This window comes from Cupressus sempervirens, chromosome 4 (genome assembly GCF_028749045.1).
Source record: "Cupressus sempervirens isolate cs-2001-9-10 chromosome 4, ASM2874904v1, whole genome shotgun sequence".
NCBI classification, from domain to species: domain Eukaryota; kingdom Viridiplantae; phylum Streptophyta; class Pinopsida; order Cupressales; family Cupressaceae; genus Cupressus; species Cupressus sempervirens.
The window spans coordinates 541,844,621-541,857,282 of NC_143121.1; the positions used below are offsets into that span (position 1 = coordinate 541,844,621).

General features: G+C 34.8%; 1 protein-coding gene across 4 annotated transcripts in view; it reads right to left on the reverse strand.

Moving 5' to 3' along the window:
- LOC149562330 (uncharacterized) overlaps positions 1–12,662 on the reverse strand; it is a 163,846-nt gene that overhangs the window by 63,395 nt on the left and 87,789 nt on the right. The window contains exons 4-6 of one of the 4 annotated variants that reach the window (XM_089825855.1): positions 12,476–12,586; positions 11,985–12,250; positions 11,797–11,867 (exon numbers count right to left, since the gene is read on the reverse strand). In XM_089825855.1, the coding sequence (XP_089681981.1) occupies positions 11,797–11,867; positions 11,985–12,250; positions 12,476–12,586 (448 nt within the window). Of the gene's footprint in view, positions 1–11,751; positions 11,877–11,984; positions 12,251–12,475; positions 12,587–12,662 lie in introns of all 4 variants that reach the window. The other 3 variants (XM_089825853.1, XM_089825854.1, XM_089825852.1) reach the window with 3 other exon arrangements.

Sequence of the window (12,662 nt, forward strand, 5' to 3'; positions counted from 1 at the left end):
TCTTATCAACTATTGCTCATAAAAGTTGGACCATTAAGATAGACTCAATCCTAATACACCACTAATTTCCCAAAATTATATTACAACTTCTTTGTATAATTGGTTAAAAATTTATGTTTATTACAAAACACTTTAAACGCTCATTCGGAGGTATCTAAATATATCAAATATGATAATATTTTCCAGCCAAAGCAGCTTCACCTGCTCTTCCAAACATTTTCAAGACAGCATCAATACATGGAATTATTATTAAATAACTATTCCAATAAGATTCTAGCAAATTTCTCCATTTATGAAAGGTCTCCCTAGTAGAGGATACAAGCTAGTTCAATGAGCTGGCCATATCCTTTTCCATCCTCACTAATCATTTCACGTCTACACCAGCAATACACAATATTGAATTGATACACTTAAGTACCAACTGTGAACAAACATCATCACCTATTCATGCTCTACTTTTATTCGCTAAAGCAGCTAAGCTATTTATTTTTTATGCAGACAATCGTGGTCATCGTGATCAAACGCGACTAATATAGAAACATAGTATCATCATTCATTTGGACTTTTCTATCCTCCCTCATATGAGATATATTCCCCAAAATCTAAGATATCATACATACCATTTCAAGCACACCAAACTTTTTTGCAAAGTGTCAGATGTTAAAGTTGTAGCTTCAGTCAAATTGATTCAATCTAATATACATTATTGTTATTGGTAAATCATCATTTCCTCTAAATACTTATCAATGTTAAATAATATATAATATTGTATATAATACATATATATATATATATATATATATATATATATATATTGTTATGCATATTATAATTTATGTTAATATAATATTATTAAGTGATGATTACACCATAGAGACACATATCCTCTCATTTTTATTTGAGATCCAAATTTGCATTTGGAGCATATCAATCACATTGGCCATGTTAGTACATTTGCAAATAATATCCATGTTACTCAACATGGTATCAAAGCCAGGTTGCAAATGTGAAATTAAAAAGAGAACCACGATAGTGTTTATATTTGAATTAGATGTAAGGATAATCAAGAAATGGCATTGAAGAGGAAGATCTTCCTCAAAAGAATATGGAGCACGCTAGAGAAGCCCTTAATGTTTAAAACAAATCACATATCTGCATAGTATATACAAGCACACAATAATATTTTGGGAAAACATTAGTATGATAGCAAAGGGGATGTCATCACCTATCAAATGTCAAATCCATGTCATTTCTATCATTGTTTTGACAGTGGATGATAGTCACAAGGAATACAGAAAAAGACAATTAAACAATAAATTATTCCACATCGAAGACATCCATAAGTTCACCCACGTGTTGACCACCATAAGATGAACAACAGATTACTTGGCTCCTTGCTGAATTTTTGGCACGCACATCACTGCCAATGCTGACATCTAGACCTTTGGCATGAAACTCCTTAAAATAATATTAGGTCACCAGAATCTAGACTTGTGCTACTTCGAACAAAATTATTCCACGTGGGTGGGTAGTCAGATGAAGTTGGGCATCGTGATGTGTTGGATGCCAATCTCAATGACAATTCTAATGTGGGGCACCTCTTAAGGTGACCATTACGAGCGGGTGATGTATTCAGGGTGATAAGGATGTAAGGCCCATCATAGTCCATGTTGTCAAGATGCTCGACGGGATTATTGATACTGTCAATATTCTACCTATTCCCAAATCTCTACAGTTATTGATAGAGAAAGGCGAACAAGGAAGCATTTAAACTAATAGACTACACATAACATTAATATTATAACAAGAGTTTATACAAAAAAAAAGATTCAGGCAGCATATAAAGCATATATTGCCCAATATAGATACAATCAGCAGAAGGAGACAATCACAAATCATACATGGGAGAGATATTGGCTGGAAATAATAATATTAAAATTGAAACTTCAAAATCTAGATTGATTAAATTTCAAGAATAGTTAATCGCTACTCATAACAACAAACCAAAGTTCCAAGAATCGCCATGAAATCGCCGGTTTGGCGATTTGATTCAACCTAGGCAATTTTTCATGAGTGGACTTATTTTTTTAATAAAACACATGTTTATTTTGTTTTCTTTTTGGCTTTTACTCTTTGTTTTAACCCTAAAGGGCCTTCTAATTGTTAAGCATGAGTAGAAGAGAGGAAAAATGAGAAAAGAAGAGAAAAGAAAAACCACAAGTTTCCAACCAACAAGAAAAAAGAGCACCAAAGAGATCAGAGGTCCATCTGGGGAGGCCATAAATCGAATTGAGAGCATTAAAGAGTCAATAGCAACACTCTTCAACTCATTTGCAAGAGGTAAGTGCTGATTTTTTTTTTCCATGTTAGTGTATTATGCATTTTTTGTTAAATTTTTTTAGTTTTCATTTGTAAATCTTGAATGTTTTTTAGTTTTACTAAATTGCAAACTAGGGTTTGTTGTTTTGTAGCTTTTGTTTATTAGTTTCAAACTTTGATATTTTGAATTTTCTTATTGCAGCAGCCCTTTGCTTTCATTTTCCGCAATGGGTAAAAATAATGAATGTTGGAAATATAGCAAAGAGTTTCCTAGAAGAAACAAATTTCAAACGAAATGTATGTTTGTAAAGAAATAAATTCTGGTGGTATTTATAGATTCAAATACCACATTGCTGCTATACCTGGACATGATATTACAATTTGCACTCAATAAACTGCTGAGGCAAAACGCACTTGTTTACTGGCATTAAAAAAATATGAACAAGAGAAATTGAATAAGAAAATGCAACTTGAAGGGTTAAGGGCCATTGGCTCCCATGCTCTTGTAGCCACATCTACATATGCATCAATTTCCGCATCAGTAGGTTGTGTTGGAGAGGGTTCTTCTAGGCCTCCTTTTCATCCTAGTTCTAGTGCTCATGCGAGTGCTAGTGCTAGTCGGTCTTATACTAAGATTGAGTCCAACTCCAACCTATTGCAGCCTAGAGTGCGGAAAAACAGAATGGATACTTACTTTGAGCCCCGCACTACTCCTGGCTCACAACCCATGCATTAAGGGCATGGGTTGGAACAAGGAGATTCATGATGCTGCCAAAAAAGACATTTGCAAATTTTAGTACTTTTGCAATTATTTTTTCTATGTTTTCTTTAAGATTAAACTTAAAGTAAAGCCTTAATTATATCTACTTGTTTTAGGATTCATTGATTAATCATAGATTCACTTTACAAGCTTACATAATGATTTGACATCTAAATTTCTAATCATAATCTATTTGTGATAGGGCTCCTTATTGGCCAAACATGATAGATGCAGTTGCTATTTGTGGTCCGGGGTTTAAAGCCCCAACTAAAGCTAAGTTGAGTGAATACCTCTTGGATGAAATGGTAGAGGATTTGAAGGTTGAGCTTGAGGAGCACCAAAAGGAGTAAATCGAAATGGGTTGCACCATCATGGCTGATGGTTGGATAGATAAGAGGAATAGAACACTCCCCAAATTTCTTCTATCTTGTGGAGCTGATTGATCATTCTACTTTGTTACATACATAATTGTGAATCATGATTGAATATTTCAAATTTTGATTTGTTGATTGCTAATTTGTTGATGAACCATTATAATTCATTGTTTTGCAAGATATACCATGTTTCTCAAATCCATTGATGCTTTCATTCATATAAAAAATGCCACATACTTATGTGAGGTTATTGAAGAAGTCATAGCAAAGGTGGAGGAGCAACATGTGGTGCAAGTGGTGACGGATAATGCAGCAAGTTATGTTGTTGTAGGTAAACTGTTAACTTTTCAAGTTTATTTGAATTTTGAACTTTCTCTAATTCTAAGTTTCCTAAGCTCTAACATGTTTGAATTTCTAATTAACTTAAAATTGTTGTAGGTAAACTTTTGATGGAGAGGCACCCCACCAAATTTTGGTCTCTTTGTGCGGCACACTACATTGACCTCATGTTGGAGGAAATTGGCAAAATTGAGTGGGTCAAATCATGTGTTGAAAGGGCAAAAAATATATGCAAGTTTATTTATAATCATTCAGTCGTCCTTAGCACAATGAGGAAGTACACAAGAGGCAAGGAGTTAGCTCGTCCAGGCATCACATTGCAGTCCTTGTTGACATCAAGGGACGATTTGAGGAGCATGTTTGTTGGGCGGGAGTGGATTTCATCTTCCTATGCTACAACCACTGCAAAGGTAGATGTGGTGAATTGCATCTCTGATGATGATGGTTTTTGGAAACCTGCTAAAGAAATCCTTAAGCTAAATTTATTGCAATTTAGCATTTAGTAGTTTACTATTTAGTATTTAATATTTAATTGTTTAATTGTTTAATTGTTTAATGATTTAGTTTTAGTTTAAGTTATATTATTTTATATTTAAGTTTTGACTCAAATAATTTTTTTACATATGCAAATCACTGAGCCCCCTGTATCTCTCCTACGACCTGTTGATGGGGAGAGGCCATCTACGGGCTACATATATGAGGGCACGGATAGGGCCAAGGAGACCATTAGAGCCCAGTATGCAACAGTGCAAAAGAAGTATGCCCCTATTTGGGATATCATTGATAGGAGATGGCTGAATCAGCTCCACCAACCCATCCATGCAACAGCTTACTTTTTGAATTCAGCATTTCTTTTCTGTCCTAACTTCAAGGCGATGAGGAGGTTCTCACCAGCTTATATACAATGATCTAGAGGTTGAGTAATGATGAGGATAGCGCAACTGCAACCATTGAGCTTGACAAGTTCAATAATAAAGAAGGGCCATTTTTCTTTGGCAGGATGGCCATAAATGTTCGGACAACAATACAACCAGGTAAAAATTAAATAATATATTCATGAATCTAAAGTTTATAAGTTGTGCATTTTAATTGTTGATTATGTAATTTTAAAGTTGTAAATGAGACTAATTGTTTTTGTTTTTTTTCCCTTACTTCACATTGATGGTGGGAAATGTTTGGGCCCACAACACCAAAACTTCAAAAAATTGCCATTTGTATTCAAAGTCAGCCAAACAGTGCTTTTGGATGTGAGCACAGTTAGTCCATGTATGAGCACATCCACTCAAAGAGGAGAAATAGGTTGATTGTGCAGAGGTTGAATGATCTTGTCTTTGTTCATTACAACCTTTGTCTTAGGATTAGACAAATTTTGGGCGCTGACTCCTCTCTAATCATTCTGGAGGAGATCGATCCAGAATCAGAGTGGCTCACTAAGGCTGTGGATCCAATCTTCACTAAGGAAGGCCATGAGTGGGTTGACCGTGTGGATAGAGAGGTTGAGGCTGTGGCCATGGTAGAGGAGGTAGCTAAAGCACGTTCAAGCCTTGTAGACGCACACACGCACGCACACAAACATGTCGTAGTGATGTTGTTCATGAGCCCATCTTACATACGGGGGATATGGCTTGGCAGTCCTCTGGGAACTACCTTAGACGCCTTTCTAGTAGGCAGACTGGATACTCAGAGGCTGAGACAGCAACCGAGCTTGAGGCTGATGATGAGGCTTGAGTTGGAGCCTTTTTTTTTTCATTTTCTTTACAAATATTGATAGACATACGTTTCATGGATCTTCATCTTAGATTCTTACATACATTTATGATTTGATGTCTTATGGATCTTCATCTTACATAAATTCTATGATTTGAATCATTACAATCATGTGATTTCTATTTACTTCAGCTATAGCCTACAATTTACATTTTACATGTACAATAGTTATGTATGTGATGGATTTATCATTTATGTTCCATGTTTATGTATGTTAACTTTTAACTTCTATTTGATGATGTTATAGTGTGTTTAAGTTATATTCAATAAAGAGTGCATGAAATAAGTTTCAAATTGTTAAAATCTCTAAATTTAAAGGGTTTTTTTTAAATTTGCAGATTCATAGCCAATTCATGGCTGATTTATGATTCGATTCAGCCTTGTTGATTCTAATTCTCGTAACGTTGCAACAAACACAGATTAAAACTCACAAGACTGGTATTTGAAAGTTATCTTTATTGACACTCGGTAAAGAAATATAAGGATAATATGAAGCTATGAGGAAAGTTTTCTTGCATATCATTTCTGCCAAACTTGATGAAGACTCATTAATTCAACATCGATTGACTAAATCTGAGATATTGAAGAACATTTATACTACTCATCATTAATTCATGAGTAATTTATAGTAAAGAATAAGGAATTCAAGTCAATTATCATCTAACTTCAAATCATTCAGATGGATGGTACAGATAATAACAAAGGCACACTGTCATTGACTGGTTCCAATAATAAGAATTTTTCATTCAAAACCTATGCTCCACGGAGTTTCCGCAATGGGGCCATTTTAGGGGATGGGGACGTGTTTCCAGTATGGGTACAGGTCAAAGACAAAATTTAGGGGACGTGACCTCAAGGGACGACAATTAAAAACATAAGGGATTTTTTTTAATATAGAGACAAAATTCAAATATGCATATCATAACATTGATAAACCATTCACCATAGACATTTTAGAAGATCAATACATGGAATATTATCAAATGACAAATACTAAGTACTTCCATTATAAAAATATCACATACATATATAGCAAAAATCAAAATGCCTAACGGCTCCAAGTATCATGCTGAAATCAAAATGAAATAAAGAGAATTCCAACTAAAATATTTAGTTGATACTAAACGCAAGCTTTCCTCACTAAACACAATCTTTCCTCACTGCTGCTATTGCTCTTATGTTTTTTTTCTTCCTCTTAGCAAGTATGTCAAATCTAAAAATGATTAGAAGAGTTAGTATTTTAATGGACCAAATATGGGTTGCATATTTTTATTATGTCTTTAAGATGACTAGGGGCCACGCGGACAGAAAAAATTAGAAAAAACAACTGATATTTTGGGGCGTTTTGCCTTTACCAGATTGGCTAGAAAAAAGGGGACGGCCAATAGTTTCAGGAACGGATAGGGGACGGCAAAACCGTCCCTGACACTGCTGGTCGTCCCCAAGTTTCCTACCAAAAAAAATTGACCGTTTCGGGGACGTTTCCAAATTTGTCATAAAGGGGACGACTTAGGGGACGACCAAAATCAATCCACACGTCCCCATTTCATCCCAGTACGGGTACGACCCTAAAACCATAGGGGATGTATCCCCATGGAACACTATTCAAAACAAATCAAATTGGTATTGCCCAAAATTCTAGTTGGAATAAGTTGAAGGTGTCTACATGACTGAATACTCAATTTGGCAAAAATAATCACAGTATTCTATGGTTGACTCGGAACATAAGAAGCAATTACTTTTGGTGATATATTGGAATTTCTTAGAGATAGATATTCTCCCATATTCTTAGAACCCGCTAATACCTAGTGACCATTGAATGGGAAGTTGAAGTCAGAGAGGATTTCGCCAATGCTTAGAGTTCATCACAGCCATGTGTTCTAGGCTATAGCAGACCACAGTCATTAGTAAGGGTTCATAAAGTACTGCAAAGCTCTATTTTGGAGTCACATTGATAAATGGGGTGATGTTATGACAACTCCCAATAGCAATAAACCTCATTGATGATGCCTGAGAGAATATTCCTTTAGTCATGAGTAATTTCAGAATCAAACATTGCTTAATAGACACCAATCTGAGCATACTATTGTCAACCTAATTATTGGGTGAAAAGGAGTTTTCCATCATGAGCATTATATGTAACTAACATACACAATCATATATCTACACTGAGTTATCATTCTTCAATGTGTATAAAGGAGATCAGTTCCTACATTCCTTTGGTGTGACCTACCATGATGAGCAAAGATTACATTCTTGAGTATATTTAGTGGTGGAACGAGCATGAGATATAAAGGACTGTTAACAAAGATAACGAGAATATAGTTCGAAAGAAATGAAGAAAATAATTTACTAAACATTTGCTCCAACTAAAGATGTAGGCTACAATATTTGTGTAGCATTACATGTTGAGCTAGTATTGATAGAGAGTCCAAATAAATCAATGGCATTCCCTATACATCAACTGTGAACTCAACGCCTGGTGGCACATAGCCAATGTACGGACACAAGTGGTATGTTCTAGCCATGTAGTACTTGCGATGTCAAAGATGAAGTTTGCCATGTATCATGTGATGCAAAGATGTTCAAACGATAAAAGAGTGGGAATGTTACATTGCGGTGGCGATAATAATAATAACCTTAGTTGTCGATTCAGGCATGCGAATCAGATCCATGGATTAAGGATTTATTTATTTTTCCAATAATGATTCGTAGAGGATTCGTGTGTATATATATACACACTAAAAACTAAGAGAAATTATTTCATAGTATGAATCTATGATTCTAGTGTATATATATATATATATATACACACTAAAAACTAAGAGAAATTATTTCATAGTATGAATCTATGATTCTAGTATGCATCTATGAATCTAGTGTACTTGATAATTGATCTATTTTCATGATTATAAAGAAAATCAGAACATTCACATTCATGATTTTATGTTTTTGTGCCTTGTATTGCCATGGATTTGTGCTGGATCCACAAGATTCGTGCTTGGATCCTTGAGGATCCGAGTAGGATCCTTGATTCTACCTGTGGATCCATCAGGATCCTTGGGCCATGTATCCTGACAAATCCACAAGCAAGATCACAGACCCTGCCCGAATCCTCACAAATCCACGTGCGAATCCGAATCCGGATCGGACCCGAATTCAGATCTAGGGTTTGATTTGCAAATCCGATAACTATGATAATAACCAATGTTTCGTTCCCACTTAAATCAACTTTGGAGGGGAGATGTTCCATTCTCAAATGTCTATGAACCTTCATGTGCAGATAACTATTGTTATCTTTGAGTATTGCATTTATCTACTCATTGTAGTCTCTCATATATGTAATTCTATACATACTCGAAGAGTTATTTGCCTTGATCTTTTTCTATGTCTGAGGATGTTCTTGCAGAAAAAGAACGCTGGTACTTTACAGATGCTACCAAAATATTGTGCAGACTCAATCTTATGATAGTAGCTTAAAAGAAGTTGTGATCTAGAATTCATTAGTCATCTGATGATCCCAATGCATAAAGTGAGGCTCTCGAAGCGAGTGTTCTTAATGATTGAGATTATCAGTATTCTTCCATTAAAAGGGAGTCTGACAGTTCAAGGCAACGCCGGAATGTGTGACTGCATGATGTTGATGGGCCTAATCCATTGTATATCATGAGGAAGTGATGACTTATTACCAAAAAATCAGAAAATAGATATCGATGTCAAAGTGAGTCTGACAAGAATCCTTCAAGGAAGAGAGTCTCTAAAGGAATAACTATTGGACCTGACTTCTCAGGATCATTGTTCAGAGGGAGAATTTTTGAGGTGCAATCCTTTGTGAATGATATCTTCTCTATGAGGAGAAGTTCTAAGTAAAATTCCTTGTGATGCATTCTTCTATATGAGAGAGAATTGATGTGAAAGCCTTTGTGCCACCCTCTGACTTGGCTCATGGTGATTACTATTTTGCATATGATATGTAATGAAGGGTGGCGATCTTTCATATGTGTAAGGTCACTATTGTAAGGTGATGACCTTATCAATAGTTTGACCTATCTCCTAGATACGCAACATTAACTTGTAGCACCTAAATGTGTTGGATGTCTAGGAACAAGTGTTTTCAAGGTTCTTTGGGCCATATTTTGCCAGACACCATGATAACCAACTCATCATGCTTCTTTAGGGCAGATTTTGCCAGACACCATGATAACCAACTCATCATGGTTCTTTGAACCGGATTTTGCTAGACACCATAATAACCAACTTGTTATGGTTCTTTGGGCTGGATCTTGCCGGACACCATGACATAATTACTATTATAGGCCACAATTAAGGTGGTGTTAAGCTTATATTAAAGTTATGGAAATTGTTTCAATTCGGTGTTATGAAAGGTGAGAAATTTAGCCTCATAGTGAATTGAATATCATACTAAGATGATACTTCTTCATATACTTGAGAGCATAATGTGTTCTACAAATCCTCCATAGCTAAGAGGGAGTGTTAAAGTTGTAGCTTCAGTCGGATTGATTCAATCTGATATACATTATTGTTATTGGTAAATCATCATTTTCTATATATACTTATCCACGTTAAATAATATATATGATTGTATCTAATATATATACATACATACATACATACGTACATGCATACATATATAAAGTCAACCTTCTCATATTTGAGTTTGAGAGTGGCTTGTAAGTATCTCATAATGTGTTTAACTACAACTAGGTGAATCTCCTTTGGCTCACACATAAACTGACTTAAGGCATTAACAACATAGCAAATTTCAGGTCTTGTATTTACCGAGTACATAAGGGACCCAATCATCTGTCTATAGAGAGTAGAATCTATGGAAGGTGATTCTGCTGCTGCTTCTTTAAGTTTATGTAGATTAGTCTCCATTGGAGTAGATATAGGCTTGCAATTTCACATTCCAAATCTCTTCAAAATAATTGATGTATACTTCCCTTGATTAGGTATGATATTGTCGGAATTCTGCCATACTTCCTGTCCTAGGAAGTAATGAAGGAGTCCCAAGTGTACATATATATATATATATATATATATATATATATATATATATATATATATATATATATATATATATATATATATATATATATATATATATATATATATATATATATATTATTATTATTTATGTTAATATAGTATTATTAAGTGATGATTACACCATAGAGACATGTCTCTTCATGAGACATGTTTCCTCCTCTCATATTTATATGAGATCCAAATCTGCATTCGGAACATATCAATCACAATGGCCATGTTAGTACATTTACAAAAAATATCCATGTTGCTCAACAACATGTACTATGTCCAAGACCTAAAAAAACTGACATCATGTCAGCTCTATAATTTATCAATAAATGAACAAATCAAAAACAAATATTTTACGATAAACTTTGAACTAATCCCGTTGGTTTGGAAAATCATCAAAAAATAACACCATCCAGGCACCAGTGCTAGTTTCCCTCCTATGATGTTGAAAATGTTTTCGTAAGTGTTCTGCCCAATGAATGCATGCCACATACACAATAAATCAGAGTAACCCCATATGGGATACTATATTGACTTTAGTGAAGGTTAGGCCCTGCTTTATTACCTAATCATAACTTTATCTCATTAATTACAACGAAACATGAAAGATCATGTTCCTACTATTCCAATTCCAACATTTCAACGTCATCATTTAATCTTTGCATTAAATTATACCTTAACTACTTCAAGTGCTACAGATATCACATAGGACTTCAAAGCCTCCTATAAAGGAAATGTTAAGCTCTCTACTTGATGACTGATAAATCAATAAAACTAAAGCCTTACCCTTCACGAATTAAAAACACTCAACAATAGCTTCATAGGGTAGATATTAAAAATAATGAGAACGTGTAACAACTGTTAACATTTTATCTTAATTGCACAGTAATTAATGTAACCTTCCTCAAACCCTTATGCGCGATGATAATATCAGTACAAGCCCCCCATTAAAATCCAAAAATGATGCGGCAAAGAAGATAAACATACTGTATTATACAACTGTTAACATTTTGATTTTATCTTAATTGCAGAGTAATTATTGTAACCTTCCTCAAACCCTTATGCACAATAATAATATCAGTACAAGCCACCCATTAAAATACAAAAATGATTTGGCAAAGAATATAAACATACTGTCTTAATTCTATTATGCATTACAGTTCTGAGAGGTAATGAAACCTGCTCAGCTGAAGCACTAGCATGCTGCATTGACTGCAGATTCCAGTCAGACAACCGCCTTGCAGCATTACCTGCATAAACTACATCTATGGTTGTTAAGGCAATTTTCTCGGATGCATTAGGCTTTAGTTTCACCCATGACAAAGGCTTCTAACTAAATATAAACTCGCATATGGTTTGATGCTTACCACTGTCAACTGCAGGCCCAAGCTGTTGATTTCCATTTTTAACTGTCATTCCAGTGTCCAAGGGATCCTGTAGGAAATATGCATTGGTGTTAAGAGATTCATCTTTCATACACGAAACATTTGGTTCCCTAGTTTCACGCTTGCAGCTGTTAGCACTGCAAGATTGTGCAAGGTTGTGTTGATTATTTGATGCAACTTTTTTATCTTCACTGTCCTGTACATTCTCAAATGCCTCTGGAATTCCTTCAATATCAATTGAGTCTTTTCTGTAAAAGAAAATTAGCGAAGTGTCCATTAATATCAAACCATAGACTAGAATAAAAATTATTAGTACTTGCTGACAAAGAATATTACTATCATCAATATTCTGCTGCAGGATAACATAAAATGAGAAATCTGCAAGGCCTAGAAGAAGATCAAATCCTGCTGAGAAACATATAGATGATTTAGTAGCTAAAACATACCACTGCAAAATACTAAACTTTGGTTACCTTGACAACCAATCGTGAATTGCATCAAAATATGGCCGCAAATGAAAATAAGGAACTGATGATCCTGTCACATAGCTACAGTGTACATATTCAAGCAAAGGCCCTCCCACACTGCAATAAACAAAAGAAGCTAATAAATGCAATTATATCTTCAGAAGGAGCTGGGTGCATCTGAAACATCATAGAA